The sequence below is a fragment of the Micropterus salmoides genome, unplaced genomic scaffold, assembly GCF_014851395.1.
Source record: "Micropterus salmoides isolate LMB-PRFRI ecotype aquatic unplaced genomic scaffold, ASM1485139v1 Ms_hic_scaffold_5, whole genome shotgun sequence".
NCBI lineage: Eukaryota > Metazoa > Chordata > Actinopteri > Centrarchiformes > Centrarchidae > Micropterus > Micropterus salmoides.
In genome coordinates this window covers 32,734,324-32,762,067 of record NW_024044237.1, presented here as the reverse complement: position 1 = coordinate 32,762,067, position 27,744 = coordinate 32,734,324, and the positions used below count along the sequence as shown (strand labels likewise).

General features: G+C 38.8%; 1 protein-coding gene across 2 annotated transcripts; it reads right to left on the bottom strand.

The window, feature by feature from the left end:
* Window positions 1–4,901: 4,901 nt before the first annotated feature.
* On the bottom strand, window positions 4,902–16,132 carry lman2 (lectin, mannose-binding 2). Of its 2 annotated transcripts, none has more exons than XM_038699295.1 (8): window positions 15,890–16,132; window positions 13,795–13,913; window positions 13,271–13,388; window positions 11,111–11,190; window positions 10,084–10,245; window positions 9,588–9,702; window positions 8,664–8,783; window positions 4,902–7,077 (listed from the first exon to the last, which is right to left on the bottom strand). In XM_038699295.1, the coding sequence occupies exons 1-8, from the start codon at window positions 16,023–16,025 to the stop codon at window positions 6,917–6,919; spliced, it is 1,011 nt and encodes a 336-aa protein (XP_038555223.1). In that variant the 5' UTR covers window positions 16,026–16,132; the 3' UTR covers window positions 4,902–6,916. The 2 variants fall into 2 exon arrangements, with proteins under 2 accessions (XP_038555223.1, XP_038555222.1); XM_038699294.1 differs by lacking the exon at window positions 11,111–11,190 and adding an exon at window positions 11,244–11,326 and having other exon boundaries at window positions 15,890–16,127.
* Between the last annotated feature and the right edge of the window lie 11,612 nt (window positions 16,133–27,744).

Here is a 27,744-nt window from a genome sequence, read left to right as displayed (position 1 = left end):
TTACCTAACTTAACCAATAAGGACACTCTTGGAAAAGAGATTTTTAACTCTCAAGAAGTTTTGTTCTTGTTAAATAAAAGGTAAAATAAAATTAAATAAAAAAAACAAACAGAGCGATATACCTAAGTACTAAGTAAAATATAACAAATTGGTTAGCTAGCTCACAACGATGTTTATGACCGATTTTATGAGGCATTACAGGTTTGTTTTTAATGGAGGAATGACAATGTACCTGGGCAAGCTTGGAGGATGATGTGTGACCTGTAGAATCCACTATAGTCATACGTCATCACCTGCAACTTTAGCAATTTTGAACAAAAAATGAAGTTACTTGTCAAAAAATAGTTGGTGAACGGTGAGGCTAATCAACGTCGTAAGGAAACAAATATGATAAATTATTTATAAACACTGATATAGGCTAATAAAAAGTTTCAAACAGGTAAAGTGAAAATATAAAACAAATGGTGCTAATTAAAATTAGTCCTAAAAAAAACGTCCAGCACCCGCAGTGTAAAAGTAGCTAGTGAGGACCCCCTGCGCTCGAGAGAACAAGTATCGTTCTGTAGGACTTGTTGGAACAACAGAAACACTCGCAGCGTTACAGGTTGGTACAGGACAGTTGGTTGAGAACCTCTGCTTTAAAAAGGACCATAAGAGCACGCGCATATATGTGCACACCAAAGACATTTAAGAGCACTGCGAAAAGTAACAGTAACAAAGAGTTTATAAGCAAACTATTTATTACAGGAGTGCAGGACTGGAAGATTACGGTAGGTTGTAGCGTTTACTCACTACTACGCTATGCTCGTAAATCATTTTTCCAACCACAATTTGACAGGACCCATCTGTCACAGTGTGACATGCCATCAACTTGAAGATTACTGTTATTGTACAGTGTGTAGAAGACTTAAGAATAACAGCAATTGAAGAGAGTCTGAAACACTAGCAGGGCTCTATGATGTGGGCATTTCACTCGCATGTGCCCCTAAAAATAGGTATGTGCAAACCCCGACAAATGATTATGAGCAGTGTGTAAGTAGTAAGTAAAGAAACGTCTCTGGTAAAGATTATACTTAACCCCCACCCCACCTCTTGTGTTTCTTGAACTCTTGGGAAAAAGGTTGGGTAGAGACCTGACTAGGCTACATTATTTCATCTTTTTTGGAGGAATCATTGCACCTGCTAAGTTGACACATGTCATCCACATTAACAATTCATTGCAACTGTTGAAAGCCTCTGATGTCTAACACAGCACCTTTTTCAGGAAGACTGAAAACAGCATTGTTCTCAATGTGACCTCTATCCTTCAGAGTTTCTCCAAAGTGATTTTAAAGAAGTTTTGAAATGAGTTGGTGTATTTCCTCAACTCACACAGGAACATGAAGTCCTTCACCTGAGGTGTGCACAAAATGTACTGTGTTAAATTGCAGTGTGTAATTCAAAGTTTCACATAATTGGAGATGTAGAGACGTTGACACTTAACAGTCTCTGTGAGTGCCTCGCTGTTGACATCCATTGAATAATAAAACCATTTACTAACAAAGCACTGATGCTGAGAGAATTTTTTCCCTTTCCTTCAACCACACAGAATTATTATTTTGTAGTTACAGAGCATTACAGGGCACAAAGCTGACTGCACCTTGGCTAGAAACCTTTGTGTAGCTGCCGCCTCGGCCGTACCATTGCTAAGCTCATCCACTGCATCTTGTCAATCTACTCTGTATGCATTGATCTGCATTCATTCATGTGTATCAGCAGAAGGTTTTGTGCAGACGCTGTTTCTTTCAACCTTCAAATAAGTAACATAAAAATGTGTTATGCAATCACAAAGAGGATAAACTCTAACAACAAGTGATTTACTTACTTAATCTTATTGTCATTTAGTTAATCTGTCAAATTTTTTGTTTAAACATGCCCAAGGTGATGTCTTCATATTAGTCGTTTTGTTGAACCGACCATTCACAAGCCAGTTGGCTTAACAGTCTCGTCTTCTATTTTAAGATTAATAAACTGGAAGACGGCCCTTTGGGATTTTGTCCTCATTTTTTTTATAAAAACCTCTTCTTTAATAATCAGTTGATTAAAATGGCCATTATTCAGAAAACATAATCTATAGATCAATCAACAATGACAATAACCCTTAGTTACAGCTCTGAATATAAAACGTCTCCCCTCTGTGCTGTGACTAACATGTGTTTCAGTCCCAGGTGGGAAATTTATTTTAACATGTAGGCCGTCAACCCCCAAGGCAACAGCTGGCTCGGTCAGTCAGGTCACTTCCAGCTTCCAGGTGTGGAAGTGGAAATATGAACTGTGGGCTATTTAAAGTGCTGCCCCGTCTCTAACTCTTCACTCACTCACTTACACACACACAAAAAAAAAACCTATTCAGCCAATGAACTGGGGTTGGATTGATAGTCGGTGCGTGTGGAGCCAGTGGGTTGCCACACTGTGCAGCCACGCTGGGTAATGAAAATTCAATGAAGTGCTTGGATACTCTTTCAGAGTCGTGTAGGAAGTGACGGGGGATGCTGATAGAAGACAGATTTTCACATGATCTGTGGGACTCAGCCCGGGGATCAGAAGAGGATCTTTAGACTGTGTGTGTGTGTGTGTGTGTGTGTGTGTGTGTGTGTGTGTGTGTGTGTGTGCGCGCGTGCGTGTGTGTGTGATGTAATTGCAGAACATACATTTATAATGTTAAACTAATCGATTTTTCTGACAGATATGTTTTTAAAAAAAAAATAGAATTTTTTCTTCAATAAATAACATGGTAAAAATCAACATCTGCTGTCGAGCTGCAATGATTAATCGATTAGTTGTCAACTAATCAACTATTTCCTAATTGGTTTGAGAGAAAAAAAGTCAAATCTTATCCGATTCCAGCGCCTTAAAATGTTAAAATATTCTGGTTTCTTTACTCCTCTATCACAGTAAACTAAATATCTTTGGCTTGTGGACAAAACAAGACATTTGAGGGCATCATCTTGAGCTTTTTGGGAAACACTGATCGACATTATTCGCTATTTTCTAACATTGTATAGACCAAACAATGAATTGATTACAGTAATTGAGAAAATAATCAACACATTAATCGACAATGAAATAATCATCAGTTGCAGCCCTAGTCTGCTGGCTAATGTTGGTGATTGAGAGCAAATGGTTATATGAGCAAATCAGTTTGACTGATTTTTTAAATCTGAAATAATATACAAAATGTGAGCAAAACATTGAAAAAACTGGGATTTTTTTTTTGTCAAGAAAATGACAAGTGGCCTACTTTATATCAGACAGGAGCGCACACACACCTGTGTTTTTGCACTAGTCCAGCAGAGGATGAAACTCAATACTTTATCACCATCTTGTGGTAAAACAAAGGAACATCATTGATCATTTTGAAAGTGAACTCATGCTGCATATATTTGTACAGAAGATGGACAAATCTGATACAGATAATATGGGTTAATACTGCTGATGTGAAACGTCCGTCAAACAGACTTTGCCTAAAGAACCAGAATCTATCAGCACCAATAATCACACAAGTTGACATACATAAAGGTAGATAAAACTGACATAAGACAAAATTTAAATTCTGTACTGGGAAAACCTGTGCACGCGCACAGGATGTCGCTATTTGTATGATACTTTCCCTTCAGCTGCTTTTTAGTAAGCCAGGTCACGTGGAACGGATTTATTTAAGTGAATACAAATCATGAATGCACAGATCCTTACATCCTTGAAACCAATCACCTTGAACTACACGTTGTTACAGAGTCAACAACAGCAACTTACTCATAGTTCACCACCATGTAAATCAACAGCATGAAAGCATCACAATGCATCTGCCAAACAACAACAAAAGCTCTGCTGATACTAAGAAATTATTTCACATTTAACACCGAAACAAATAGTCCTGCTGCACATGGGTAGATGGACATGGGAGAAAAACATTGATCAAGACAACAACCGGTCTCATTGGTTTATGGCCAAGCAGAAAAACAGCAAGTGAACAGAGAACTTGTGATCAGCATTTTAACAAACACTTAGCTTGTTGAAGTGAAGCAGTGATCCTCTTCTGCATCTCAGTAAACAGTTTTGAAAGAGTAACAGAAGTAGAAAGAAACTCCAGCTTGAAACACGACTGAAGTCTACAGGTGGTGTAATGAGAAACTCTACAAAGCCTTGCTGAAGCTTAATTATGTGACTGCATCAGGTGTTCAGCTGATGAGCAGAGAACTGTGGGTATAGGGCGGAAGAGTGGGTGGGGCATCTACAGTTCGCCCTGCCCTATACTTACTGTGCCACGCCTCACAACAAATAAGTGACTGCCATTTTTTTAATGGCATGCAGATTTGTTTTTTTTCCTTTGCTTTAGCTAGCTAGCTAAGTAGCGTAAACTCCAGGAGTTGGTTTATTTCAGTAAACATACTTCTTTACTTTCCATCACTGGTAAAAAGTCACTAACTCAACTACTGTTAATACAATTTATTTTTGTTCTGTACTGGAGTATTTTCATTGTAATGTATGGGCCACTTTCCACTCCTCTATATTTCAGATTAACAGACTGTACATTTGTTTTGTTTTTACTCAAAGACATTTATCCAACAGCTACTTTGCAGCTGATTTTACAAACAAATCATGTGATCTTCTGAAATATCACACATCGTTACTAATAAATCCGCCCTACTGCTACAACATTAAAATACTGTTTATAAGTTATATCAATTAATATAATAACGTAGCTCTTTAAAAAATGGGGCATCGTGACCTAAAGTATTTTCTTCGATGGCCCTTTAGTAATCCAGTGTCTGTTAGTGCATTTAAGGGAGATGCATGTACTGCCTGAATACCAGGGTGTATTTTCTGAGAATCCAATTTAAATGGTGGTTAAAACACCACAATTCACAGTCAAACTGTTTCTTTTTCATTTTAATACATTATTTCTAAAGAGAGGAGCCGTTTCAAGTATCATCACAAAACTGACTGATGTGGCACAAACAATAACATAAAGTTTCAAGAACACAGGGAAAGTGATAAAAAGGCTTTGTCAAGCTAAAAGTTAAAAAACAAATCTGCATTTCAGCAGTGCAGTTTTAGTGTGTCATCAAATCCAATTTTACTTTTGGCATTTTTATTAAATGTTGTTTAACATAAAGACAGAATCGGACAGTAACATTGTGGAAATGGTAGCTAAAGAAAACCAACAACAAAGAAACATGATATTGCAAGAAATTAAAGCCTTGCGTAAATGTGCCTTTTGAACGATCAATTCCCAAACCTCAGGGTTCAACAACTCTTCCTCTGTAAGTTTGAATGAGCTTTATAATTAGCACTGTCTGGGTGCATTTATCAGTCACACTTGTTTTTTTATGTTGCAGTTAATAATTCTAATATTCTGTATACATAATAATTGAATTATATATAATAAGAAAGGCATATTCTGGATAAAACCCCATAATCCTGCTCAAAAGACCCTGCAGGGAAAAGGGGGGGGGGGGGGGGGGAGCATAAAATATTTCAGCGTAAAGGTTTGAGGTTGTTCAGTTTTCAAGATCCATCCACTTGTACACTGAACCCTTTCAAGTGGCCTCATCCTGTTGCATTGAACTATGGAGAAGTTGTGTTAAGTAGTAGAAGCCTCACAAGACATCATCCATACGTATATACCAGACTTTAAACAGTATTATAACGATGCAAAATGTTACTGTTTGTGTCAAGAATATGCCATCACATCGTTGTCCGTTACAGACATAAAGAGTGACAATCATAACATTTTCAGAACTGGAGAACTAGGTTGGTAACATGGACAGAGATAGTTAACATGGCTGAGCAGACGGAAAAAGAGCAACACCCACATATAAATCTAACTGCATCACCAGAAAATCCAAGGTGGTGATCCTTGATGCTGAGCTATTATTCTGGTGGTTGTTATGCACTGTACTTATCTTGCTAATTAAAGCTGTAACGATTAATTGATTAGTCATCTTGGGCTTTGGGAGACACTGATTGGCATTTTTTAACCATTTTCTGACCAAACAACTAATCTATTAAATTAAAAAGATTAACAGACAATGAAAAGTTACAGCCCTACGCTCAATACTGTTGTATATGTACACAGTGGTTTCTGACAAGAAAACCTTTTCCATAATATATCCCCCTAGATAACCACTGCATACTGGTCTTTCCTAAATATATAGTGGAGACCATGTTCTAACTTAATTTCTCTTCTTATTCTTAATTGTTTTAAAATTGCTAAAGCTAAATTGTATTTTTGAAATGTGAGAATGAGAGCGACAGTAACACAAAGTTAAATCAACAAATACAACTCTGCACTCTTTCCATGGGTTAAAACACACGCACTCAACTTTAATTTTAGATGGTTGCCACAGTTACTTCATGATGTTGTTTTGTCAGATTTTTTTGTCTGTGTGTGCGCGCACATGTGGAGATACTTTCTTCTTCCAATAAATAATTCATGGTAAATAATCAGGTAAAACCTGGAAGACAAAAATTTAAACCTAAATTCCCCTTTGGTGCCCCAGTTCACTCTTATGTAGTGCCACATCTGCAGCAGATAAAAGCGGTAATTGGCTGGAGACACCTCTTTAACCAATAAGCAGATGTTAACACAATCAAAAGTTTGTAATGGACTGTAAGTCTATTCTAACCCTGCAATTAATGAACACATGGAAACAAAAACAGCATTGATCAAGGTCACTCATAATGATCGCCACTAGTTCTGCACCTTCTTACCAACATCACAAGTCATCATTATTCACTCCCAACACAGTGCTTCAAAGATATAAACATTTTTACAATCTTTAGAAAATAATTCACATTGAATGTGCTCAATCTGTCGCCTGGAAACAGTTCATTCCAACAAACGCCTCTCTGATAAGTTTCTTCTTTCTACTCCTCAGTAAAACCTCTTGTTCCTCTCCTGTCTCTTCTGGAAAACTACAGCTCCCACCACAGCGCACACTACGATTCCCAGCAGAGCACACAGCAGAAGCAGGAAGACCTTCCAGCCAGTGAGGGGCGTGCCTCGGAAGTTTCCAGTAGGATCGTCAATGTTGTCTGTGAAAGAAGAAGAAAGTCCATGTTCAATTAAATTTGATCTGATTATCACATTTTTTTGTCATAGTAAGTCTCAGGAAATCTGCTTGCACCTGGTACCAACATGAACTTACAGTTATGGTAAAGAAACAAAAAACAAAATTACAGCCACTTTTCTAATCTACTTGCTCAAGTGTGAATTCATCAAAGATATAGGGCCCCTTCTCTTCTCAATTTACACCACCTCACTGGGGCAGATCATTCGCTTGCATCGCTTCTCTTACCACTGCTATGCAGACGACACGCAACTCTACTCGTCTTTGCCGCCAGACGACCCTACCGTCTCGGCGCGGATCACGGACTGTCTCTCGAACATTTTCACGTGGATGAAGGCTTGCCACCTTCAACTAAACCTCTGTAAGACTGAACTCTTGGTCATTCCAGCCAAGTAATCTAACCACCATAACATCAAACTACAAATTGACTCCTCAACCATCACTCCAACCAGGGTGGTGAGAAACTTGGATGTCACAATTGATGACTAGCTGTCCTTTTCAGACCATGTTGCTGCGGTCTCATGGCCGTGCCGCTTTGCTCTATACAACATCAGAAAAAACAGGCCCTACCTCACTCAGTATGCCACCCGGCTTCTGGTACAGGCCATGGTCATCTCTCACCTCGACTATTGCCCTCCTAGGAGGTCTTCCAGCTTGCACGGTGAAACAGTACCGGGTGTTCTCATCTGTGATACCACGACGGTGGAACGAGCTGCCACATGCCATCAGAGCGGGGCGTCCTTCTCTAACTTCAAGAAGCTATTGAAAACTCATCTCTTCCGAGAACACTTTCTCTCTAACATCTAACTACTAACCTAACATGCACTTCCTGTACCCTTCTTTTATCCCCTTACAATTCTCTTTTGCTAACCCTTACTTCTTTCCCTACATGAGATAGGTGCTATTAGCTCTTACTAGTATTTAGGGCTGCAATGATTAGTCGACGTAATCGACGACATCAACTATAAGAATTTGTCGATGTGAAACTTCATTGTCAGTTGTATTAATATTGGGATCATTGATGTATTCTCTGATATGTTCAGCATAAACAAACTTTCCATGTGGTTTTCTTGTTGCATTTGCTGAAGCTGCTCTGTTGTGTTTTCAGTGGTTGTTAAAGGGCTTATCTGGGTCTAAAATGCAATTTATGGATGTGAGATTCCTCGGTTACATTTAGTGTGAGTTATGTTTGTGTGTTGCCATAGCAACATACAACACAAAGCTTTTTTGTTTCCACAGTTGTCATCAATTTTATTTACTTCAAAATTAAAAAGCCCACTGGCGTCTGGACATCTGTGAGTAAAATCATAAAAATGAATCGTTATTTTTAGTTATTTGATGTTTTTTTGGAAATTTTAAAGCTTCAGTGTGTAAGTTTTAGTGGCATCTAGTGGTGAGGGTTGTGAATTGCAACCAGCAGTCCATTCATGTACTCCATGGATGGTCCCATTTCCTGAGTTATGAACTCGTTCATCAGACTTCAGTGTGTGTTCATGTGCGCTTAAGTCGGAATGTGGAATCAACTTCAAGATTGCTGTAATGTCACTCTACCTTTAGGGGACTTGAGAAGGCTGACGCTGGGCTCAATTTTGGTCCAGTCCTGGTTCTCCTCCTCGGGGGTGTGTTCCACCATCAGCTGGTAGAGCTTCATAGAGATGATATCATGGTTATCTGTAAAATAATTAAATATATTAGCAAATGGGTAGTGTTGGGCAAAGTACTTGGAGGAAGTAACTTTTTACTCCTTCAAAAAGTAATATTACTTGACTTTTTACTGTGTATTAAAAGTAATTAGTTACATTACAATATTACTTTCACTAAAAAACAGACGTGTATAGCTAGCCCATTTTAAAAATCTTAATCTGAAACACTGCAGCTTTTCAAACCAGATGGTGCTGTACAGTATATATATGTTCGGGTTGTTATTTCAATAAACCTGCTTTGCACCTGCCTCAGACTTCTCTTTTCCCCACAATCAGACACACTCACATACACACCTAACTTACACCTGTGGTATCTAACTGCAAACACACCCTCTTGACCCGCCTCTCTCTGTTCTCCCACCTCCGTCTTCTTCACTTTCTCCATCAGCAGTATGTTTTATAAAGTCGCCTGAAAGACACAGAGCTCGTCTTTTTCCCCGTATTTTTCCACCCGCAGGCCGTTATCACAGCAGCAGGTGAGCCACATGTCGAGCACCCTGTGTGTTCAATGCTGCTTTACCTGGTCCGTGCTTGTAAAATATCTTTTACAATCTGTAATACTTTTAAAATTTCATAAAAAGCTATGTGAGGAATACATTCCTAGAAGGTGTGGAAGAATGTATTATCATTGCCACAATGATTGAACCTGAGGAAAATATAAAAAAAACAAAAAAATAGTTCATCATGTTGTGTTTGAAGACTTCCGAAGTGGATATTATGACTTCTTTATTTTAGTTGTTTATTAGTGTGCGGATTTCAAGCTCTGACCTACCAGAGAGATCTCCTGTAGCTGCTGAGGCACCAAAGAAATATCCAGTTGGAAGACGAACACCTCCGATGTCGATGCACTCCTTCCACTCATTCTTGTCTTCCACATCAACCATCACCTGTAATATATTCACTGGATGTAAGTGATGCAACGCAGCGTTGACATTATATTTATTACAATGTAATAATATATGGGTGCTATTAAAACATTGAAAACAAGACAATACATATAATTGTTGTAACTGAATGCAGTACTTATTTACAGGACAAAGAGACACCCTGAGTAAGCAATTTATTTAAATGGAGTAAGAACACAAGTGGTAGTTTTATAATGACTATGTCTGGATTATGTATTTAAACTTTGTTTCCTCAAAATACTTGAGCACACAGAATCAGTTTAAAATCAGCTTAGAGTGCAGTTCTTCACCAAACTAAACTAAATTAGAAGAATGAGAATCTATGCAGCATTCCTATGAAAATAAAAAGCTGTGTCTACATACAGTGAGTCTTCCTTTGGAGTAGCGAATGGCGAGGTACGTGTCGTGCTCCCTGTTCCTGATCTCAGCAGAGCAGCCTCCTAGCTCAGACGAGCGGCCATCTTTGCCGTGGTCGTAATTCACTGAGCCGTTGTTCACCATAGCCGAAATGTACGGGAAGGAACGCTGGTGACCGAAAGGAAATAATCAACAAATGAATCACAAAAAAACAGGCATTATATATGTTTATTCTAAAATAAAGATGGACAAACAAATATAGAAAATAAAATGTACGAAGCCCACATGATACATTTCAGCCCAGCTGGATACACACAGAGGCTACCTTCACACTGCAAACCTTTTTAGGATCAATTTTAAATTGGTGATCATATCTGATGTTTTGTATGAATGCTCATAATTATTTAGAACAAAAGTCTAACATCAATACAGTTTGAATTGACATCAATATCATGTTTTGAGTTACTTTATCCGTATCTACACTATGATTTTGGATACAGTATGTGTATTCAACTTTTGAATTAAGTAATTGAACCAAACTATGTGTTTTGTCAGTATTGGTCTTACTGTTCTCTATCCTACAAATTCTGGCAACACTGAAAAACTTTGATTTAGGCATTTAAAAGTAAGATGGATGCCTCAGGATCTGTTTTAATAACATGCAACCAGATTTTAGCTGTTCACTCATGGATAAGACAAAAATAGGGACTCTTTCATTTGCAATGTGGAAGTAGCATATTTCACAAGACAAGTTTTGGTGAAATAAAAACAACCTCCTTTAAGATATTTAACAATGTTTAAACAGCAAGATTACTTATAGAGAACCATCACGCTTAGTAATGTCCTTTAGTAGTAGTTATGATTCATTTTTTTCTTTATGGCTGTAGAAACAAATGTGTGAAAAAATGGCAAAAATAAAATGTGTTGGGTTTTCATGCTTAAAAAGTTTCAAAAACATGCCAATTTAAAGTGAAGAAAAACCAATGTGCATTGAGACAACATGCTGACAAGTAAAATCTGAGCAACCACTCACATCCGTCGCATCATCGTTAGAGTAAGTATCTATAAAAACGGCCAGCCCGTGGAAGAGAGCATTGTTGGAAAACACAGGCCCTGCAATGAAACAAGCAAGTCAATCGCCTCGAGGTAATACACTACACACTTACATCCATTCCGTGGAGGTCATTGCGGAAGGTATCCAAAAAAATAGCCAGGCCAAGATACTGATCTTGGTTTCCAAACACAGGGCCTAGGATGGAGGCAGAGATGAGGTGAGACATGAGCAGACAACTCGAGACACTGTTCTGTGGTCAGCAGTGATGACAGCAAGCTGAGATGGTGGACACAAACATCTGGACATGCAGAAATTAAGCTGACTGATGGAATGAGGACGATGGGGGTGCATTTCAGTGAGGGGGCGAGTGAGCATGACTGGGACAAATACACATCTTTGGATTTACTGTTTGAGTTGCAGCACTTTATACATGTCACCGTTACCTTTATCTGTACATACTGTTTTTAACAGCGACTCAGTCTTTACTATATTGTGACATCTCTCTTTTAATTCATTAAAACAGGACAAAATGAGGCTAAAAAGTTGGATGAAATTTAAAGCTTGGGTGGGCGATTTACTTCAGAAGCTTTTTTTCTCTATCCCAACAGCAATCAATAAATCAAATGCTCTGACCAAAAAATAAATAATCAAAAAAAAGAATTCCAGTATCTGCGGCTGTCACAGGACGGCAACAAGCACGGCCAATGATTTCCTTCAGTCCAAATGAAATGCCTGAATGGCCGACTTGCCTGTCTACCTTCCTGTGCACTCATTGTGCGTGACTACGGATGCACCAAATATTCTGCCACTAGAATTAATCGGCTGAAAAAAAGCACTTTCGGTGTTCGGCCTAATAAGTCAAAACATCGATTAAATTTTACCGAACAATTATGATGACATGTCGGCAGTGTGGAAGCATTTTAAAGCACATCCACTCCATCTGTGGCTGACTTCTTAGAAAAGGCAACAAACTGTCAGACCTGCTTTGAGTGTTTGTCACTCGTTTCTGAGACGGCAATTAAGCTAGCCGCACCTAAATTTGGAGTGCACACGTATTCAAGCCTTTATGGTAACTGCAACGGACCAGAGCGAGCTGACCGGAGCTGACAGGCAGGTTAGCGACTTTATCCTGTCATTTTCTCTCTTTACAAAGACAAGTGTTGCAGTATGAGAGTCCTACCTAAAGAGAGGCTGTGAAGTCTTTATGTTACTCGATAGAACCACATATAACATTATTTATCAAATTGGGTCGAGTTGATGAATTTAATTCAAGGATGCACATGTGACAACGTCTGGTTTTCAAAATAAGGTGTCTATACAGGATGGAAATAAGATTAATTGGATTATATTCACAGAAAGTATAAAACATATTACATGTGTACATTAAAAGTAAATGGACACATGTCATTTACTTTACACTGAGTAAAAAGCACTTTTTTTACTATTTAATTTATACAATGGTAAAAAAAAACAAGGAAAAAATGTGAATTTAGTATTTAGCAAATTTTTTCATTATATTTGGCTTCGGCTTTGGCCTAGAATTTTCATTTCGGTGCATCCCTAAGTGTGACAATGTGTTTTGGAGAAGTAGCTTTGACGGGAGGTGGGGTTTTCTGGGTTGGATAATCACAAAATCTTCATTCATCTAACGCTGCCTACAGCAGCTTTACGATGACATCTTTTCACTGACAGGTAAGGTCAGGTGTCCTGCAGTTGTCTAAAATGTGATTTCATAATTTAATTATTCCCTTTTCCAATGAACGATCCATCAAAATACAATAGCAGATTTACCTGTGCCGTGCAATGACCATATGAATTTTGACAACCTTCGCCTTCAAATGGGCTAAACTGATTGGATCAACATGAGTGACCATACAGGTGAGTGGAGAGAAAGCAGTTTCACTGTGTTCAACTTTTAGTACTTTAGTAGCTCCGAGTAAATATAATATAATATGGTTTAGTCATTGCTGCAGTAGTTTGGTGGATGTTCTTACTGGAACTGGTTTGATGAGGAACAGCAGGTGACAGGTGAGTGTTGCACTTTGGGTAAATCCAAACTTTAATCTTTGATCAAGCTGGGTGAGTGTATTCCACAAACTCTGTAGTAAAGAACCATGGGCCTGAAAAAAGCAACATTACCTGGATGCAGTCTGTCCTTCGTGTACCAGATAGCGATGCCGTCGCCATGGAGATTCTTCTTTCCTGATCCATGAATTTTAAACTGCACATGCATCTCCCAGTCCTTCAGGTGACATGGCTGTAGATCAGAAACAGAACAAGTATTTACTTTCTATGGCAGCATTGTGAAATAGTAAAATGTTTTACAAAACGTCTATATAGGTATTTTTATTTTATATTTCAAATACAAGTCCGCAGAAAGGACACTTCAGTCCAGCAACAACCACAAAATACATTTTTAGAAATGTCTTTTTAAAAAAATCAGATGTTAAAAAGTACACAATTCACCAAAATCAAATGTGAGCTGATGAGCAGTTATATCTTGTAAAGATGAAACAGAATAAATATCAATTTGCGACAACTAGATTTTTGTGAGGCTGAAGTTTAAAGTGAGCCAGGCTGAGTGGGCATGGCTTTATTAACCCGATGCAGAAGATGTACTAGAAATAGAATATGCTTGGGTATTAATAGTAGTCTGTTCTCACCACAGTATTCCAGATGGATCCCTGCTTGCTCCTCTCATCTGGAGTGAGTCGGACATATGAGCTCGTCACTAAAGTGCTTCCCCAGAAGTCCCACTGACTGGTAGGGCTGCTGCCAACACCTGCAGGACAAACAGATAAAAGGAAAAGACACACACTGGAGTTCAGAGTTATCAGTTAAAGTAGGCTGCGTGCTGCTTTCACTTAAGAATCAAGTTCCCGATATGTGTTCCTTAACCTGCACTTTTTTGCCCACGCCCTTAACAAACTTCTTTATCCAGAGGGAGTGCTGAGTGAGCTTTCACAATTTCTCAGATATTCTGACTCATAACTAACATGCTAATGAACTCCACTTGCCTTGTTGTTAAAATGTGCTATACAAATAAACATGCCTTGTTTTGCCTTACTGAACTGTAACAGCCAAAGTACAACCAAACTGTGAATCGTGTTTCCTTTACTTTCACACAAAATGCATTCAATGACTACTTTTCTGTCTAAAACTGTTAAAAAACACATTCAAACTCAATAACCAGATTGAAATATATAGAAAATCTTAGCAGAATATTGATGTAAATGTTATGTTTACTTCTATGTGTGTAGTATTTGTTAAAAGTGTTGTTTAGAACTGCAATCTGAGTGTAAAGCAAAATGTGTTTGCGTTTTAGCAGAATTGTTCAGGTGTTTGGTACATGAATTACAGGTTGTGCAAGTACCAGTGTGACTGTTTAAACAACTGAGAAAAACGGCATTGCAGCACTGAAATTTCAGGAATTTGTTTTTTGTTTCAACGTTTTATTTTTACTATTTTAAGTTGCTACAAAAATCGTTCTGCATTCTTATTTTTGTTACATATTCTTTTGTAGTCAATAAAGTGAAAATATTTAATTCTTATTCTATAATAAAACACGGATATATTTGAAGAATTAGTCAAGTTTTTCCATTTATGTACAATGCTATAATTTTGTAGGTACGTGTGTTGAGTGACAATGTACATTTTCTGAGTGAGAATTGTTCCCCGTGTTTAATCGACCAAGCTAATTTTGAGACTTGTATGACCGGTTTTGGGGTTTTGAGTGAGTTTTGGAGGCGAGATTGGCCGGGATGCTAGTTGGTAATGCAGACTTTATGAAGAGGTTTGAAAATGTGCTTTCAGTTTTGACCATTGCATGTTAGCAACTGAATAAAAACTGTAAATGACCATACCAGTAGCTCTTGAGTTACACATAATCTTTACTTAGTATTTTAGAAGATGATTTTTCAGTGCAAGCTTTACAGTTTTAGATGCTGTGTATATATCCCGGCATTAATGAGTATCCACTGGATTCCATTGATTTCTAAATTGTATAAAATCCATAAGCAGATTCTTAAAAGCTTTAGTTGTGCACATCTGCATTATGTTTTCAGAATCTTCTAATAATTTTCTAACACACTGTCTAAATGAATCCAGACTTGATGCTCATTGTAATGGATTGCACACCCGAAGGAAGTTTCAACATCCTGCTAACAGAGAGTCATTAAATGGAAGTAATGGAAATCAACTGATGCCTGGAAAATCAGAAAAAAACTGAAACATACAAAATCACTAGTATGCTCCAACATCATGTCGTGCTGTACCTGTAGCTAAGTCAATAAGCTGACATTTTAGCCGACAAATATTTGACTTTCTAATGTTACATGCAAAAATGTAAAACAGGTCCAACGATACTGGTATGACGAAATATTAAGTGTTTGGTTCCTTGTATAAAAGCATTCTGTGGCGCAGATGCTTCTGTTTTTAGTTTACTTAAATAGCATTTCACTAACTTGTGCATGTTACAGCCCTGACTGCTTATTACATTACACTGTAATTGTGCATATATGTGTATGTTTAAAGTATATATGTATGTGTGTAATATAAGTAGCTCTTACGCTACACGCATACACATAACGTTATATACACACACACTAGATAATTAGTTTGTATGACTGAGCCGATAGTCAATTGCATTAATTAGCCAAGAAGCAGCACTTGTCGCTGAATAACTTCTACAAGGCGGCGAAAGAGGGAAGAATCGGGCAGAACTCCAGGTTAGCTAACGAGCTAACTGAGCCATGTTACCTTGGTACGGTTTCATTAACGAGTGCTCTCTCTTCAGATGTTCCGCGTTTCCGTCCGTTATATCACAGCACACAAGAGACAACTCGAGTATCAGGAAGATCAGTGTTGGGCTCAGAAATGCTCTAAAGTTCCCCATTTTGTTCAAACTGCTTCGGAGAGGAACTCTCACAGAAAAACTGTTTTTCGAAACTCCATAAATTGAGCTGGTCCCTTCTCTATTGTCGTCCGGAAATAAACCACACAAGTCCGACGCATATTGCCAAACTTCCTAAACCTGGGGGGGTTATTTTGTTACTTGCATATTGCTAAAATCATACGTGTATAAAGACCAAAATCTTAGCGGGACAAAAAATGAAAAATTGCTTGATATATTTTAATTGCGATGATACGGGGGAAGCGTTAAACCGTGTGTTTCCGCACGGAGGTTTTTTGTACATGGCGGAAATTATACCAGCCAATCAGAGACAAGCACATCGCAAATCAAGCCAATCACGGAGCACTTTGTGTCCAGTTGTTTGTCCGCTAGATGGCAGCAGAAGGCAACAAATAAAAACACAGGAACTGTGGTCTGTGTAGTTTTCTCTGATTCAGCAGGGCTACAGTGTAGTCCACATGTTTTGAAAGGGGGGCTCCAAACTGTTCCAGGGAGGCTCAGTGAAAAGATATTACATTGGCTATCAAAAGGAGGGATCACATCGAATAGCCTAAATGTGTGTGATTTGGTTAAAGAGGCCAGGTTTGCTTCAGATATACAGTAGTTTGGGGATATTTTACTGTCCCAGGGTCAGAAATAGTAAATGCCTGAGGACAGACCTCTTTTTATATATTTGGTGCAGTCTGAAATTATGTCAAACAGCAATATTAGGTTGTTGAGTGTCTATGGCATCAAATAACATAATCATGATCCTTACACATCTTGGACTTAAGCCAAACTAACCAAGCTTTGGCTGGGGGGAAGGGGCACAGTTTTAGACTTTGAAACACATGGTGTAGATAAAATTAAACTTTAAAGAAACTTTTTTTTTGTATCATTAGTCCGTTAGTCCTTTGTACATTTTGGTTAAGGCATAAAATACATGCAAGAACAGATTTTGAAGTCAAGTGGCAAAATAAATGAAACTGTAGATATATTAGTCTATATTTTACACAGAATCTAAGTCTAGTATTACTCCATAGTACATACGGTATATAATCACAGTATGCAATGAAAGTATGCATTGGATTCTTCCATGTGCTCTGATACCTCCCACAGTCCAAAGACACACAAGTTTGGTCAACTGGAGACTCAACTGTGGGTGGATGTGAGTATGAATGGTATTTTGTCTGTATGTTTGTCAGCTCTGTGATAGATCTGTCCAGGGTGGATCCTGCCTCTCGTCCAGTGTTAGCTACTGTATGTTAAGCCCAGTGGTACCAGTAACCTGCATAAAACGCACATGTAGCATTTGAGGACACAAATCATTCACAAGAATTGTTCTTTAAGTACAAAAAAGTAAACTGGTAATTCATGTTTGCAAAGTATCAAAACAATAACTGACCTATATCTGCCTTGCTCTGTACACACCATTTATGGTCAGAGGATTTAGCAGAAATATAAGCTAACATTTCCAACTAACAAGACCACATACTGTATTGTACCTCACAAGCTGCACATTTGCTACCTCTCACTGTGAGCACGGAACAAGCCTATTTTGCTGGGCAGTTTCAATAACTATACCATGAGCACCTAAAATAAGAAGGTGGTGGTACTGATGAGTACTGGCTCAATCACTTGTTATGCCAGGGAAGGAATGGAAGTACTTCAGTTAGACTGAATTTTGGAACTTTTGAAAATACTTTCCAATACCCAGTAATTTGAGAGCTGAGAGTTTGTGTTGATCATTAATGTAGGTGTAGCTGCTGTCTGCAGTCCTCTCCTTCCCTGACACATCCAAACATGTCAAGATCTGAAAGCTTCCTATTATTTACAAAAACATTTATGACTGCAAGAAACTCAGAGCGTTGACAACATCAGAGCAGTGTTTTGCTCTGCTGTTTTTCTGCAGCTGTGCAAGGTGGGTTATTATTTTCTGTTGTGACCTGTGTTTTCTGACCTGGTCTTCACGGCATCAGTTACTGAAATGCATTATTATACGCTTACTTAAACAAACTTTCAAATCAATATCACTATAACATAGTTCACACAGTATTGCATTTCTGCCACATGTTTTATTTGAAACTACCCCAGGAGTCGCCAAAGTCAGACATTTGAATAACATTGCTAAAACAACATTCGCTATCTTGAGATCTCAAGATAATTATCCCATTATAATGGGAAAACAACATTATTAAAAAAAATATTTGAATGAATGGCCGCTTAGGGTTCTGCACAGTGGTAGTTGGTTTTTTTTTTGCACCGGATGAGGATGACTTATGGCAAATTAACTATGATACGATTGATAATGATGTAAGTAAGAACAGTTTATTTGTGATAATCTTCTAACACACTGACTAAAATGAATACATTGTACAAATGAAAAAAGTTTAAAGATCATGCTAATAGAGTGTAATATTATATGGAAATTAATGGAAACCAACTGATGCCTGAAACATCAGGAATAAAACTGAAAATCAGTATTTTACTTGATTTTATGCATTCTATTTTTTATTTTTATTATTACCATTCAGCAGGTTTTATTTTCCCGCTTATGTTATTGACTGTTTATTATATTTGCATCTTTATTTTTATTTTATTTTTATTATTATTATTATAAAGATGGCTTTGTTAATTAACTGGCATTCTATCCCTGTTTTATGTCAGTTCTGTCTATTATCATGTAAAGCACTCAGTGCATGTAATTTCTTTATTGTAAATCTAATCTTAATCTTTAAATATGAAGATATGATGATGATGATGATGATGATGATGACGATGATTAGTATTATCTGAATGGTCATTAAATCTAGCACAGTAAGAGAGTTGAGATCATTGAGGTTCTCATTTTTAGAGCTGTCTGTCAACAAGTCAGGCGGTTGTGTGGCTGTCACACTGCTGGCGTCCCCTTCTCTCCTCTCACGGATGACAGCACAACCTACTGACTGATGTGTGTTAAGTGAGTCAGACAGAAGAATTACTCTGATTTTCTGGACACACATGACATGTTTTTGCAGTGCCAGCAAACTGGCAGTCATGTACACACAGTGAAGACACAGACAAAGCATTTCTACACAAACTGTTGTACGCAAGCAGAGAGAAAAGCAAGTATCCAGGATTAATATGCACAAAACACACAAGGTTTGTACACAGATACACGCAGTCTACACATATTAAAACACAACATACACACACACACAGAAAACTTAATGATATGGCTACAGACAAACATACTATGATGAAAAGAAGAAAAGGACAGCAAAACTGAAATCAACAAAATCAGAAAACAAAAATTCCGGTTTGTCTGTTTATGGCTTAGTCACCCATCAACAGAACATCTTATGATGTGGAATGAGACTAAACTCATTTAAGTGAGCGGTCTGACTGTAGATTTTTCTCTTGGTCTCACTCCACCTGAATCACACCATAAATGTCATTGCCGCTCCACCGCCAGCTCTGTGACTCACCAGTCTGCAGAAACAATACATTAAACTGAGCTTTTAACAGCACACTCTGATTTTATTGGGCTAAAAATGAGTAAGTGGAGAGCAGATTTGCTATCTGAAAATGTTTGATTCCACTGACAGGTTACAATTGAGTGTTCCCTTTTAAATGTAAGCGTCAGAAACACATTTTGCTTGTTAATTTTTCAGTGTTATGCAACACCAGAACACACAGAACATGTACTGTTGCATGTCAGCATCCATTTTAAGCGATGAAAGTGAACAGAGGTAGTAGCCAAAGTTTTAGTGTCTTTTTTCTGTACATGCAGTGTTTCAGTCCACAAGGAAAACACACTGCAGATGGCTGTTTGAATCATACTGCCACAGAGGCAAACATACTCTATTTTAATACTGACAAATGGTGAAACTCAAAGCTTTCCATTTTTGTTATATGAAAAGTTAATTTTTCATTTTTCATCCCATGTGTTTTTCGGTGTGGTAGAGTGAGTCGTCCATTGACTGTAGGGCTGGTGGTCTGATCCCTGGCTCCTCCTGTTTATGTGTAGAAATGTCATTGAGTACCTTTGGCAAGTAAAAATAAATACAGAAATTAATTAGCAATATAAAATTCACATGGCACAAAAACTATGCAACACGTCCTCCAAATTAAATGACAAAATAAATCTTTTGTAAATGTCCTCCAGAGCAAAAAGGGATGGTGTGGTTCGTGGTTGGCACCTTAAACCCCTAAGCCAACTGGGCACTCTGCAAAAGCTACTTTAAAGGTGGGACATTTTGGCCTTAATGTCATTTGTGAAACCTGTACAGTGACGGCAGACTATGCCGTCCCCGTTTCTACCATACAATGCTACATATTTACACATGCAGCACAACCATGTGTATCTTTGTCTGGTGGTGATAATGCTATGTGTCCGTGATCTCATGTCCATTGTGTGACCAGTGTTCCTCTTTGTCAGTGCAGTTTGTGTTTAAGCTGACATGATTTTAAATGTGTTATATATTACATGTTAATTAGTATTCAAGTTAATGATTCAAGCTAATGAGTTTGATGAGAACTGTGCTTCAGAGTAGGCGAAATTCATTCAGCAGTGTTACTTTAAGGTTCAGTGTGTAGGTTCTAGTGACATCTAGTGGTGAGGGTTGCGAATAGCAACTCCCCTCCCCTACCCAAGTGAGCAGTATAGCTACGGTGCCTGAGACAGGACAAAGATGTCATCTATGAGATAAAAGAGATTGCCAGTCAAGAAATTAGGTTTCTTTTAGATATATTAAGAAATTATATAAATTATGTAAAGCCATATGTTTTTTAGAATATTATTGTTACTTTTTCATTAATAAACAACAGCCACATGAAGAAATTAAGTGCTACATGATGTCTCATACTCATATTTTACATCTTGGGAGGGTTGGCTCATCTGGACTAACATAGAAGAAAATGAAAATGAAGCAATTCTCAAAAACTATCACATCTAGTGCATCCAGTATGACCACTGACAGATACCAGGACAATGTAAGCCTCACTCTTTCTGCACCACAGTCCATTATAAACCACATAATACATGAAGTTTACAAAGGCATTGGCTGGGGAGGATCAAGGCTCCTCTCGCTTTCTTTTGAATTTTTTGAAATACAACAGAAACACAAAGTAGTACTGACAGACATAATTTCAGCTTGTGGTAAAACGGTGCAACGTTTTTAATGGGCATTTAACATGTGAAAGTACAAATTACATATTTGTGTGCACAGTGGGGAGGCAATATCCAATAACGTTTTTTTAAATGCAAAATCGGAAAGTATTCATTATTGGTCACTTGATAGGCACACGGTCTTGTTATATATCACCATTAGCACTAAAAAGAAATACATGTTTTCCACCAGGGCAGTAAGATGTGAAGTTTAGCTGCTGATCTGAGGTTCCCTGCTGTTATCATTTCATTATAAATAATATTCATCAGCTGTTTGTCTCAGTAAGGTAATGGTGCATTTCTGTCCACGTAATAAAGCCATAACAGAGTCTGGAGAATAACTACATGAAGTTACAATCCAACTACATATTTTTTCTACCAGCGCAGTAAAAGTTTAGCTGGCTGATCTGAGTGTGACATTTATGTCAAATTTCAACTTGATAAAACTTAGAAGCTCATTAATTAACTTTACAGTGTTTCGGTCATGCTAGAAGCATGGCTCTATGGATGGAAATGTCCTTCTGTCTGTTAGTCAGTCCACCACTTTTATGGATTATTGCTATTACATTTGGTACAAACATTCTTGTCCGCCTCAAGATAAATGGTAATGACTTTGGTGATTCAAAATCACATACTAACATACTATTGATCCTAAATATGACTTCAAACTGAGTGTGCAATGCGTTACAACTTCATAGTATATGGATTCTGTGTACGCGAGAAATGACCGGATGTACTGTATAGTATTCTTCTGAAAATCAAATGTGAATGACAAACAATTGCCTTTACCATATTTCCCCCCCTTTGTCTTTAATTTGCCTTAAATATATATTGTAAAATATTACATTGAGTGGAAGAGGCAATATTGATTTAAGTTTGGGATAAAAGATTTTCATTCAACAGTGGCTCAGTTTTGTGATCGATACAGTCACGTGATGCAGAGAACAGCTATTGCTTGACTATAACTCAGTGTGAACAGTGGTTGATTATGTAGTAGGAAGGAGTGGGGTATAAAAACACTGCCATCGAGGCTGACGCATCCTACTTCTCGCAGAGTCTGTGACCTCAGAACAACGCAATAGGTGGTTCCCACTTGTGCAGCTGGAGAAAATCTACTGCGGCCGCCAAACTCAGAAAACTGCGCCGAATGACGTCAAACGCACCTAGGGCCGGATTTACTAGCACCCCGAATAAAGAGTAGTAATTGCGTGTGCATTCTATGTGTTTCCCAAGTATGTGGAAATTGTATGTACCTGACCCATCCTGCCTAATATTGCACTAAGTCCTTGGGACAGCACACCTGAAAAACTGCTTTGGGAAGCCCCAACAGAAACAGCTACACTATACTGGAATGATCAGACGTGCAGAGTGCAAGACGTTTGGCCACGGCAGGTATTGCATGACTCCTTTTTGTAACTGGCTCCATATCAGTCCTTAGGTCAGCCAACAGCTCCAGTATGGCATGGCGTGTGTGTGGGGGGGTTCAGACGTGTTAACAATTGCTTTTAGGCTTGTTAGATCACATCATGTGTAGTAAATAAATGTATTTGCATGTTACCCTCCCATTACTTTGCACAATAAAACTAAAACTAGTGACGTGCGGATCGATCCTAAAGTATCGATATTTCTGATACCAACGTTTTCTGCTCTAGGATCGATACTTATATGAAAGGATCGATATCTAAACTCAGTCATTTGGAGTGAGTGTGTGTTTTATTATAAGTATCTTACTGTCACCAGGATGGTCTAATTATACTCGGTTGATAGGAACTACTTTTCCTTCCACCTGTCAAAGTCATGCTTGCGCTACAGCTCTGTGAAGGGCGGGGGTAAGTCACATTAAACTAGAAACAAAATATGTAAAAGTATTGGTATTGGTATCGGTATCTACAATACTGGGTATTCCTTGCTATTGGATCATATAGGAATTAAGTGTTATCGCACATCACTAACTGAAACGGCCCAAATTGCATATTCATTAAGGCAAAAGTAGTAAATGAACAACAGGTGCTATCTTACACTTTTGAAAGACGTCATTCTCCATGCACACCATTAGTTGATCAGCTTACTTGTTAATTTGATGGTGATATCATATAAGTGTGCACACATTTTTACTCACGCAAACGTTTAGTAAATCTGGCCTGTAGTATGTTAGTATGTGATTTGGTGCACAGCCTCTGGCTTTTCATCTAGCACCATCATCAGGTCAAAACTCCCCTACCCTCACTACATACACACTTGGGTGTGGAGTGATCTATTATTTTTTATTAGATATTGATACTGAATTAATATTTGATAGAGAGACGGATCTTTGCAGCAGCAATATCTCATGAACACGGACAGGTCATTGAATCTGGCTGAGCCTTTAGTGTATGACGTCGATGCTGTATGAACGTCACTTGGCCTCAGGGGTAAAACCTCTCAGGGATGCCATCAATCTGGACGTATCACTCTTCCAGACAGCAGCACGGAGGCTGCTTTATTACTTCACCTTCATCTCTCATCAAACTCACACCACCTCATGGATGCAATGACCTGGAAATCCTCTGGTGTACTGCTTAAAATACTCCAACCTCTTGTAACTTCACTTGTGAGTCATTTCTATTTTTTTTTTTTATTAATATTTATTTCTAATATTTCTTTTCTTATGCTCAGTATCTTTTCTGTTTTCTTTTGTGCTCCTGTTATTGATTTCTCTGCTCTTCTCTACCTTTTAATCAAAAACAGGTTAGGATCTCCAGTCAGTGCCATTGAGTAGGGCACTGGCGTAGATCTGGAGTTGGTCCCCGGGCATGGTGCAGTGCCTGCCCACTGATCCCTTGAGGGCGGGGTTAAATGCAGAAAATGTACTGCGCTACATGTATGTTTATGTGACAATAAAGTACCTTTCCTTTGTTTTCCTTTTTTTTTTTCTTCTCTCCTTTTTCTGCTATCTCTACATCTATTGCTCTCATCTGTTTGTTGTTCTGTTTTTTTTATTTATTTATATTTTTATTGTTCTGAATCAGACAGTGTCAAGCTTTAAATTGCTGAAAGCTGCTTTTAAATCAAACATCAAAATCAACATCAAAACACGTTTTTCGTGAAGTATTATAACTTACTAACTACCACTATTACTTATTTATTCTTGAAATCTTCCCAAACTGTTTCTGTAATAGTCCATCATAGCATTCTCATTGTTTTCATGGGAAAAAGGCCAGTAGTTTCTCAGGAAAGGAGCATCCCTTATTCACTTTCCATGGTCCAGTTTCTTTTAAGTCATGACCTTCCAGTCACAAACTAGCATCTGTATCCCCGAGGCCAGTGCTGTCCGCTGTATTCCCCTGTGGACTGACCCTTACATGTTATTTGAGTTCCTCATTTGATTTGGACCATTGTACATCTGTGTAAATGACAGCAGATTGGTCCGTTCTGATGTGGATCAGATGAAGCCAGATGGCTTTGTGGTTCAGTGAGTTTGGATGCTCCGATGTGCCATTATACAGTGTGTCAGGCAGCGAGAGGTAGGACAAACAGTAAGACCTACAGGGAAACAAGAAAAACAGCTACAGTATTTATAGAAAACAACTGGCCAGTTATCATGTGTACTCAACTGTTAACTGTGTTTCCACATTTGTCGTTCAATCAAAAACTCACTTAATAATCAAAACATCATAATAATCAAATGTAAAATAAGTTTTAGACAATATTATAACAGGAGATCATATACAAGTAGAACATATTCATCATTTATGATTTATAGACCACAACAATGTATTCTGCATGATGTCTTTCTCTAACTCTATGGTTTGTGTGTTGTCATATACCTGATGCTCCCGGTGCAAAACAACTTATTTTGTCTTGTATGTTGTATTGTTGCACATACAGTGTTGTAGACTCTTGTCTTGTGGCTACAGCTTTCAACATTAGTATTAAAGTTGTCATATTATGCTCATTTTCAGGTTCAAAATCTTATTTAGGGGTTGTACCATAATAGGTTTATATGGTTTTATTTTCAAAAAACACCATATTTATTCCTCTGTGTGTTGAATGCTTCGGTTTAGCTATGGAATGATACATGTGCAACTTCCTACAAGATCTTTGTTGGGATTTGCACCTGCGCAGTTCCTAGTTAAGGACTACTAGCCAATCAGAAGCAGAGTAGGGCGGGTCATGAGAAGCCGGTAAACACGGCTTCGGTTCATCTGTATATCCCGTTACCAGCTTAGCAACATAGCCTGGAGCGAGAGTTTTTAGAGTGGTGAGTTATTAATCTGTAACAAATGTATCTTTCATCCATAAAGTTTTAAACTGAGCTCTACATCACAGTAACTGCCTGGAGGGTATTTAGTGTTTGGAAGCAAGAGGAGAGGCAGCAGGCGTACGTCTTGTCAATGTATGCTGCAGTGTTTTTCCACTGCTGTTTTTGAGGGCGTGTCGGACTAGTCACTAGGCGAGCATTATGACGCGCTGTGACGTCACAGAGAACAAAAAGAAAAGGCTGGACTACAAACAAGCTATTTTCAGGCAGTTCAGAGCAGTGTTTTCTGTGGGAGATGGGAACTCCCTTTGGGGTGGTCTTTGGGCTTTTTCACTTTGCAAACCTACTACATGCACAAAAAGGTATGTAACTCAATAAAGGAGAGGGATTTAGCCAAAAAGCATGACACGACCTCTTTCACACCTAAGTGACTGAAACATTTGATTTCAGTATCAGGAAAAATGATTAAACCTGAACTAAAATCAGATAAAACAAAGAAATCTCACCCAGCACAGCTTTACGTTTAACCTAATGAACCTTTAAGCCATTTAGTGCACATTTGGATTCAACCTCTTTGTTCTTCTTTGTCCCATTCAGTCTGTGATAGATGTATAGATGGTGACCATGTAATTAGACAGATCAATGTGGTCATGTCAGTGTATTCTCTGAAGCCATCACGGTTCCATGGACAGTCTCCTCAGGCCTAATCAATACGCTGACCTTGTTTTGTTTAGCAGATTTCGGACCCAGGCGCAGACTACAGATGGTTGTAGATAATAAAAGAGGTTTATTTCACTAACAGCAGGGAATGGAGATGGCGTGGGCTGAAGAAACAGAGGTGACATGGAGTGGTAGCAGGTTCGGAGTTATGGTTTGCTGGAGTTGAACTAGTGAGGAAGAGGGTCCAGAAACTGGCAGGCAGGTAAGCTTGGTTTTTGAGCACAAGAGAGCAGAGGTTAGTTATTCACAAGTCCCTGGCTGAGTGCCGCTATGTTGGAGTTTACCCCGGTGGACGAGAGTGTCGCCTCCCTATGCCTACAGGGGGGAAAACACTCACTGTTGTATGTGCATATGCACCAAACAGCAGATCAGAGTATTCGGAGACCCTGAATGTCCTGCATAGGGCTCCAGGAGGGGACTCCAAAATTATGCTGGGAGACTTCCAATGATGGAGACACCTGGAGAGGCGTGATTGAGATCAACGTCCTCCCTGATCTAAACCTGAGCAGTCGTTGGTTGTTAGACTTCTGAGCTTGTCATGGATTATTTATAAAAAACACCATGTTCGAACATAAGGATGCTCATAAGTGGTACCTTCTAAATGTAGTACCAAAGCACCCTAGGCTGAAGGTTGATGCTCGATTTTGTGTGTCATCGTTTGTGTTGTCTGATCTTAGGCCGTATGTTTTGGAAGAGGACCGAGAGAATTCACAGCTCCAGCAGGAATTTTCTGGCATCCCTGTGAAGGTTGGGAGCCTTGAACCTGAGTGAGTAATGTTCAAAGCTTCCATTGCTGAAGCTATGGTGGAGAGCTGTATTCTCAAGGGCTTAGGTGACTCAAAGTCAACACTGTGGTGGACACCGGTGGTCAGGGAAGCCGTCCTACTGAAGAAGAAAGCCTTCCGGGATATGTTATCCAAGAGGACTCCGGATGCTGTTGCAAGGTACTGATGGGCTCAAAGGGCTGCAGCCTCTGCCATGAAAGAGGCAAAGCAGTAGGTGTGGGAGAGGTTTGGAGAAGGACTTTCAGTCAGCACCAAGGTGCTTCTGGAAAACCCTCCGCCAACTCAGGAAATATCCAAGCGGTGTGCAGTAAGGATGGGATGCTGTTGACCACTACTGAGGTGGTACAGTAACTGGGCAGTGGAATCCCACTAACACACCCTCTATAGCCAAGCCATCGAAGAGTAGAGCTGCTGCTCTACGAAAGGAGCCAGTTAAGGACATCTGATAAGGATGCCCCCTGGGCACCCCCTTAGGGAGATGTTCCAGGCATGTCCAGGAGGCTGAGGCATCAGGGATGATACAGGATTAGGTGGAGAGATTATATCTCCACACTGACCTGGGACAGCCTTGGGATCCCCCTGTCCGAGCTGGTCAATATGGTTTGGACAAGGGAGGTTTGGGGTCCCCTGCTGGAGCTGCTGCCCCTGCGACCCAACCCCAGATTAGCGGTTGAAGATGGATGGCTAGATGGATAAATAATAGCTTTATTTATTTCGAACTTTTTGATACAGGTAACAAAGGGCTTCACAACAATCAATGTAAAACATAATATGGCATTATGCAGTGGCTTCCAATAATCAAAGAAATTCATATACAAATGTGTTGAA

Excerpts from the sequence above, each read along its gene's own strand:
- lman2 (XM_038699294.1), bottom strand. The coding sequence starts at position 16,025 with ATGGGGAACTTTAGAGCATTTCTGAGCCCAACACTGATCTTCCTGATA. Across the intron at positions 10,246-11,243 it reads ATGACCTCCACGGAATGGAT|CGTTCCTTCCCGTACATTTC; the intron begins GTAAGTGTGTAG and ends TTCGGTCACCAG. Across the intron at positions 7,078-8,663 it reads CCTTCTCAAGTCCCCTAAAG|ACAACATTGACGATCCTACT; the intron begins GTAGAGTGACAT and ends CTTCTTTCACAG.